At 43.0% G+C, this 8,456-nt stretch overlaps 1 protein-coding gene across 4 annotated transcripts in view; it reads right to left on the bottom strand.

The window, feature by feature from the left end:
• Window positions 1-25: 25 nt before the first annotated feature.
• The window catches only part of SLC17A5 (solute carrier family 17 member 5), a gene marked incomplete at its 3' end in the record, with an annotated part of 28,180 nt that continues 19,749 nt past the window's right edge, over window positions 26-8,456 (bottom strand). For 3 of the 4 annotated variants that reach the window (XM_082218338.1, XM_082218335.1, XM_082218337.1), the window contains 5 exons: window positions 8,006-8,092; window positions 6,306-6,424; window positions 5,494-5,652; window positions 2,976-3,108; window positions 26-177 (listed from right to left, as the gene is read on the bottom strand). In XM_082218338.1, the coding sequence (XP_082074464.1) occupies window positions 26-177; window positions 2,976-3,108; window positions 5,494-5,652; window positions 6,306-6,424; window positions 8,006-8,092 (650 nt within the window). The remainder of the gene's footprint in view (window positions 178-2,975; window positions 3,109-5,493; window positions 5,653-6,305; window positions 6,425-8,005; window positions 8,093-8,456) is intronic. The other variant, XM_082218336.1, reaches the window with a different exon arrangement.

Genomic DNA, 8,456 nt, shown 5'->3' with positions numbered 1-8,456 from the left:
AAAATGCACACTCAATCATGAATACTTACGATGGTGCAATATCGAGGTGGTTGATGCTGTATCCAGATGTAGAAAAACCCCCTAGTGTTGTGGATATGGTTACAAATGCAACAGCCATTTCATAATCGCAGCCTATGAATCCAGCTGCTACAAGGAATACGGCAGGTCCAATCATTCCTTAATAAAAACAAAGCAGAAACCTTACCTTCATGGGAACCCAAATTTTGTTTATTCTTTGTAAAACATTGCAGTGACTTTTCATTAAAAAATAATACTGGTGGTTCTCAGCTCTTGATCTATAAACAAAGCAACAGTCCTTTGCTGATCCCTGGGCAAGACTGCCTAAAGCAGGGGTCAGCAAACTTTTTCAGCAGTGGGCTGGTCCGCTGTCCCTCAGACCTTGTGGGGGGCCAGACTATATTTTTTTTTGGGGGGGGGGAATGAATGAATTCCTATGCCCCACAAATAACCCAGAGATGCATTTTAAATAAAAGAGCACATTCTACTCATGTAAAAACACACTGATGCCCGGACTGTCCAAGGGCCGGATTGAGAAGGCGATTGGGCTGGATCTGGCCCCCGGGCCTTAGTTTGTCAACCATTGCTGTATCCTAACCACGTCTAAAGAGCCTGTTGCACCAAGGCACAGGAAAGCAAACAGGTTAGAGATGCAGGAGCACCTGGAAACTCAGAAGCTGTAAGGGTAGATGAAAAAAGAGGTAGTGGCCCTGGTAGAGTGCAACGTTGAAGGCACACAATGGTGGAAGAAGACACTTGTAAGGGTATAGGAGTTCCTACTGACACAAGAAGTGCCATTGATCAGTGACAAGAGCAAATGCTCTGCATGTGAATGTTTAGAGCCTGACATCTCCAGTTAGAAGGAATTCTGGAAGCAGAACTCTTCTGGAGCAGACAACGCTGGGCTCGATGGACTAATATACAAGGCAGCTTCATGCATTCATAGGGATTAACACAGGATCGGTTCAAGACATGCAGCACTGCTCTCAAGCATATTACACACACTGAATGAATGCATTCAATCCCCGGGAAAGAGATCATTGCAGTCGCACTCAGAGCCTAGAGTCTGTCCCAAGATCCACATTACTGAAAAATGTCCCACAGTAACATTATGAAATTATTTTGTCTGGCCTACTATAATGTTACAAGACGGGTGGAAAGTAAGCAGCCTAAGTGAGAAATAAGCAACTACTTTTGCATGGAACTTTTAAAGCAGAATCTAGTTTCAAGCTAGCTAAGAAATGTTTTAATCTCTGTGTCTTTTGTGCTGCTGTCTTATGGACTGACCATCATTACAAAAACTGAAAATAAAGAGAGGAAAGGCCTAGTAATTATTCTACATTGTGCTGCCACCTAGTGAACAAACTATATCACTACAGTGGTACCTCTGGATGCAAACGGGATCCGTTCCGGAGCCCCGTTCACATCATGAGCAGAACGCAACTCGCGTCTGTGTGGGTCGCGATTTGCTGCGTCTGCGCATACACGTGACGTCATTCTGAGCGTCTGAACATGCATGAGCGGTGAAACCCGGAAGTAACCCGTTCCGTTACTTCTGGGTCGCCGCAGGACGCAACCTGAAAAGATTTAACTTGAAGCGACTTTAACCTGAGGCATGACTGTATTCAATTTGGAGATGCATTCTTTTGCCTGAGCTACCTTATCCATGACAAAATTGAAGCTATTGGTACTTTAGATGTTCATTAAAACAAACAAACCTGTTGTAGTTGCTTATTAAATAACCCAACTGGGTAATAAAAAAGTCACAAGAATATGGGAAATATCAAACATATCCCGTTCTGATCAAGACTTATTGTTTTATATTACGATGAAATAGCGAAGGGCATTTGGAGATGGAGAAAGAACAGAGCAGAAGAACAGTTGATTAAAATATCTGCATTTTAAATCATTGTTTTTTGTGAAGTTATCTCAGCTTCAGTTTATATAATTGCCATTTCAGGTTGCTTCGAGAGCTTATTCAGAAGTTATTGGCACATGGAAAGGGCAAGCGAGAACATGGGGAGAACATGGAGGATGGATTGAGATGGCACAGCTCAGTAGTGGAACGCCTACTTCAAAAGCAACTCTCCCAGGTTCAGATCCCTGCCATCTCGGGGGGCGGGGGCGGCGGCGCTGAGAAGCACATGGTAAGACACTGCCAATCAGTGTAGACAATACTGAGCTAGATGATGTAACAAAGGGCTGACTCAGTGTCGGTTTATTTCAGAGAAGAGACCAAGCCAGAATGGATGCTTAGCAGCTTCATTGCAAACAAGAAAAACAGCATGACTCACTGCCTCATTTGGACACAGGGCCACCTATAGCGGGAACAGCAGTATAACAGTTAACTCTCCATTACACTCAGTTAAGGCTCCTTCCTATGAACCTACAACCAACCAGTAAGGGATAAGAAACAAGGGCTCTGTCCAAAGCTATTAACATCTGGTCCAATGCTGGTTTCATCTCTCAGCTGTTAGAAGAAGTGTCCAGGCACCGGTTTTCTCCAAAAGCCCAAGGGCACACGAAGAGCATCTCACCAATGTTATTCTTTGGCTCTGCTAGCCACAAAATCCTGGGAGCAGCAGCCAGAAAGGGACTGACCACTCTGCATACCCAGCCAGGGATGCCTACCATTTACTGAGAGCAAAAGCAGCAAAAGTGAAGTGTTTATAAAGTCCTTGGTGGGCCACCATACAAGGCTGAGTTGAGGAGCTGCATTTGGTATTATGGAACACAGGTTGCGCAGGAATGCTCTTGTTACTACTGGGAATATAAGCGTATATAAAATGCACCTGCCAGAAAGAATCCGGCAGGAGAATTGCAGCTTTCTTTACAACAGGAAAGAATTCAAAACTGAGGGAGGGGGCTTATTAAAGCAGGCAAAAACATTGCACAAGCTCGACAAAACCCCATTTAAACTACAAGCCAAATTGAAAACAAGCACATTCTTTCCTTACCTATCAGGGTAAATGTTTTGCGAACACATACGGTGGGCATGTTTTGCTTTTCCCGCAAATAATCAGCAAATTGACCAGATAGAATGATACAAATCCAGCAGCCAAAATAAGGCAGTGCAGATAAAAATCCATTCTGTACAGAAAAAGAAAACCAGATTTAGGATGGGATGGGAACACCGTTTTTGTGCATATATTTATTTACTTTCAAGATGAATACCTAAGTACAGAATAATAAAAATAATAAATGTCTTCAGCAGTACAAATGGGGTTGGGGACAGCTATTTAGAGGCTGTTTTGTACTGTCTGAAACAGCTGTTTTGTTGTAGTGTTTAATGGATACTGTACTGTAAGATAACCAGTGAACATAATTGACAAGTCACACATTTTATGATAAAGGAAACTGACTTCCTTTCTAAGGATATGGCAAAGTGATAAATTCTTGCAAGCTACAGTGGAAACAAATCCTGAGTTATGAGACACGAGTATCTGGTTTAACAACAGCAGCTTTCCACCTATTTTCAGAGATACACCAGAGGTTAACAGCCAAGTTAAAGGAGAAGACATCTGCCTGGTTTGAGGCTGGAGTGGCAGCTAGAACTGCTTGTCAGTCCACCCGTCTTGGCTTAGATTCTTTTTACAGTGAGCGGGAACTGCAACAGCCATGTTCAGGCAAGGTGGCTTATTCTGGAAAAAAAGAGTCTGAGAAACCCTTCAGGTAAGCAAAAGGACAGAGCCAATGTTATGCCTACAGATGTTTGTAGACTCCAACTCCCATCAGCCCCAGCTAGTGTGGCCAATGGTCCAGGATGATGGGAGCTGTCATCCAATATTTGGAGGGGAACCAAGTTGGCTCTCTTTGTTATATATATCAAGACCAATTCTATTTCTACTGAGGTAAACTGCAAAGCGCTGGTATCAGATCAATCTGATTTAAAAGGAGATGCTTAAAGGGCTGGTTCACACTTCAGGGATTTCTCCATTTAATTATGCACCTTGCAGACAAAAGTTAGCGTGCTTTAGGCAGTTCATGAAGAGAAGAGTCAACAGCCAACTCTGTAACTGAAATTTCTGGAAAATTTTACCCAAAGGGTGTGATTACTGTTGAAGATCCACTGTAGGAAAGCCCATGGCAATCAGAAGAACTGATGTTCTGCATAGCATCTGTGTCACACACTGAGGGGACATGTTTATAAATCAGCAGACCCAGACCCACCAAAGGGGATTCAGACTCTGACTTGAAGTGAAGCACTCCCAGTCAGCAACTCTGCCACTCCCAAAGGTTAAGGAACCCAGCTTGATGCTGCACCCAGCAGACTGGGCGACTTATCCGAAGGTTCTCCCAAGAACAGAAGCAGAATGTTCCAGGAGGAAAAGGAACAAGGAGCCAGAGAAACAGCTTCAATTCCTTCCTCCCGGGAAAAAGAACCCTCTGGTGCACATTTGTTTGTCACAGGTGTTCAGTCTCAGAGAGCCTGTTAAATGTGCAGCCAGCAGAACAAAAATTGCAATTGCTCTGAAGGAATTTACATAGCAACCTTTAGAATTGAAGCACAAGGTAAAGGAGTTGGATAGGCTGCTCTTCACAGCTGCTTCAACCTAATTTTAGCAAATGCTCTTGAATGGGCAGCACATTTTTAATTAAGCCGTTAACCTTAAAATGCAAAACGGAACAGCAATGGCACCGTAATGTGTGTGTGTGTGTGTGTGTGTGTGTGTGTGTGTGTGAGAGAGAGAGAGAGAGAGAGAGAGAGAGAGAGAGACAGAATAAAGGACAATTCTCTCTCTTCTGATAGTAAATTGATTTTTAAGTTGCACGTTCAAATTTCAGTATGCTCACTAAAAAGTGGCTAGAGTTTTAAGAGCTGCACTTCCAGAAGTAATATTGCTGGTTAAATTAACAGAATTATTTATGGGCTGCAGGGGTGTGTGGAAGTGTTGGATACCCAAAGCCTCCCCTTCGCTCACTAGAATGGATTTCCCAGGAAAAACACGAACACGTGGCCTTGTGTTCCTGTGACAGGTGACAAAGATGCCATTTGAGATTCTTGTTCCTAAAATCTCTCAGCACTGCCAGATATCCATACAGAGCTGACTTCAAGGCCACATACTGAATACCAGTGTGTGGTATAAGCCATGAACCAGCAATTTGGGATCGCATTTCCACTCAGCCAAGAGGCTAACAGAGAAAGCCTATGCATGTCTACTCAGAAGCAAGTCACATTAGACTCCATGGGACTATTGTATTTTAATATTCTGTTGGAAGCTGCCCAGAGTGGCTGGGGAAACCCAGCTAGATGGGCGGGGTATAAATAATAAATAGACCTATGTAGAGTTGTGCTATAATTGAATGACCCTGTGCAGCCCTGACCGCATGGTCAGGAGGTTATTCCTGTAGCTTCGCCCCACTGGGTGCTTAGGTTCTGACTGTCTTTGTAATTCCTACTGAAAGCCAAGTTTACAATCTAGCCTAGGTCACTTCAGGGTAAATTTTGTAACTGGAAAACACAGGGTATCTTACCTCCTGCACATCAAACCTCAGAATTTCCTTCATGTAAGTAGGCAATAGGGTAAGGAGTGTGTAGAAAGTCCAGTTATAAGAAAAGTGTGCTACGACAATAGCCCAGAGTGGAAGTGACGTCAGTATGGCTCCCCAAGGGATGGATTTCTGAGTAGAAAGCTAAAGAGAAGGAATTAAATTCACATAGATGTTCTTTTAAAAAAAATTGAATCGCACTTCTTAAAACATCAAAGAGGATTTTTTCTAAAGAGCTTCTTCCTGCCAGTCTGCACTCTTAAGCATAATGGTAGATCCCTTAATGCAGACGCTTAAGGAGATCAGGAACAAGCTATGGGATTCATGTTCCTCCTTCAGTCCCTTACCTACTGCATGCAGGTATACCCACACTTAACCATGGTTGGTGCACAGCATGGGTGAACTTTTGTTTAACATTAGGAGGACAAAACATTTGTCTGAGTGGTGACTTTTCAGGGATTCTGCTGCTGGGCATTCTTGTTCCCTTTCTCACCCAAATGTTCTTTTTAGCTGGCTTTTTCGTCTGCTGGAACCACCTCTTTTATACAGTTCTGTTCCATCTGTTTTATGCATTTATAATTGCAACGGTTCTAATTATAATTGCATGTTTTATTGATGTATCCCGCCTTGGGACCTTACGGCGAAGGACGGATAATAAATCTTATAAAACAACAAAATGTTACTGAGCTTTAAAAGCATTTTTCAAGGACCTCTTTGTCCTTTGAATACAATAGTGGATGTATATTACCCCAGTACGTCAACAGAAATGAGCAAAGGCTTGACCAAAAAGTACACACCTGATCTGTAAGGGAGGAGAGGATGTATTCCTTTTCTGCATGAGAAATTCTCTTGTGTGTTTCTGGTGTGTCACTAACTATCAACATCCAGAAGATGAACCACAGCACACCTAGGGCACCTTAAAGTGAAAACAACAACGCTTATGGTCAAGGAAATGGCAGCCATGAGACTTTAAATTTGCAAGCATCGCTACAACCCACCAGGGTGGTGCTGTGTTGCTCTTGCTTGGCTTCCCAATATCTCACATTACTGCCCCTTACCAGGAGGGAGAGGGGCAGAGGATAAGACAGTGGGCAGCTCAGCACACAGTGGACACGGCGGCAGAACCAATCTGACACTCCTTTACCCCTCTCTCTCCTCTTGGCAAGTTATAGTGATGTTTGGTGCTGGGAAACTTGGGAGAACAGGGCTGCCCCACCCACAGTGCCTTGCCAGCTGCTATTACAGAGCATCCGAAGATCACCGTGAAATGTCTCTCAAGCCAGAGCTACTTGTGGATCCCACAGGCATAACCAGCCACTCCCGCCTCCAAAGGTAAATGAAAGAGATCGTTCCAACATAACAAATGTGTGTGCGCATATCCAGAGGATCACTTAAATGTGAAGCCGTGTGTACCAATTGCCGTTGTCTGCTAGGTAAAGGTAAAGGGATCCCTGACCATTAGGTCCAGTCGTGACCAACTCTGGGGTTGCGGCGCTCATCTCGCTTTATTGGCCGAGGGAGCCGGCGTACAGCTTCCGGGTCATGTGGCCAGCATGACTAAGCCGCTTCTGGCGAACCAGAGCAGCGCATGGAAAAGCCGTTTACCTTTCCGCAGGAGCGGTACCTATTTATCTACTTGTATTTTGACGTGCTTTCGAACTGCTAAGTTGGCAGGAGCAGGGACCAAGCAACGGGAGCTCACCCCGTCGCGGGGATTGAAACCGCTGACCTTCTGATCAGCAAGTCCTAGGCTCTGTGGTTTAACCCACAGTGCCACTAAGGATACATCAAATGCATAAAAACTTCTAGATTTGTCAGCTTCCTGTAGCTAAAGAAGGCATAGATGAGGTGGCCGTGGGTGTGATACGAAACAAAATTAATCAGAGATGTTTTGCACAATGGGACTATTTAAGCGAGAGAATTGGGTTGCTGAAAACGAACGAACTCTCCCATAGACAGAAATTCTCTTTGTGGGCAGTCTGTAGATCACATTTCTTGACACACATGCATATATAAGCTTAACAGAAAAATGTCATCAGATCATGACATTCCCCAGGGTGTGACAGGCAAAATAGCTGGGGAAGTATTTTAGGCATTTATTTACAATGATCAGGCACAAAGTGTTCTAGAAATACACACAAAAACTTTACAATAACACCGGAGGACTGAAAAACAATCTTCCAGCTGTATTTTTTTTTTTAATTGTCCTTAGGATTTGTGGTATCTTAATTGTACCTATGACAAATTGGAGTACCACTGGATTCTCCTGAACCATATTTAAAAGTTATATATAATTATTAAAAAGATGGAGGGGAGGCGGAAGAGAGAGAAAAGTGAGTAACCTAATTCACACCTTAATACTGCTGATTAGTTGTATAAAGAGGGGGGTTTGAGAAAGTTTGCTCATTACTATTTTGTTTTGCATATTTTAAAATGAATAATTAAAAAAAATACAATCTTTACTCAACTGAATGGCATTTACAGTGAAAACACTTACCAAATATGTAGAACACATAAATCCAATTCATATAAAAACAGATCAAGCCAGACAATGGAAGAGACACAACAGTTCCTAGCTGCGCACCTAGAAATTAAAGTTTTATTTTAAAATAATAATCACTTTATTATTTTTACCCCGTCCATCTGGCTGGATTGTCCCAGCCACCCTGTCCCCCCCCCATATATATATCTATATATTAAATAGATAGATAGATAGATAGATAGAAAGAGATATAGATATATATATCCTAGCAGTACATAGACTGCTCAAGGATTGAAAATGCTAGGCTTTGAATACACCTAGGTTAGGGATAAACATGGTTTAGTGGCAAGGCATGCACATCAATGAACCATGCTTAATGGGTAGCTGCAGGAGTATGGGGGTGGGGAGCAGAAATGGAATGCATAATCCTGTGGCCTGTTCCCAACCGTTATACCACAGTTAAAAG

Source organism: Podarcis vaucheri (assembly GCF_965113315.1).
Source record: "Podarcis vaucheri genome assembly, chromosome: 3".
NCBI lineage: Eukaryota > Metazoa > Chordata > Lepidosauria > Squamata > Lacertidae > Podarcis > Podarcis vaucheri.
Note: the sequence above shows the minus strand (reverse complement) of the source record. Positions and strands in the feature narration are given on the sequence as shown.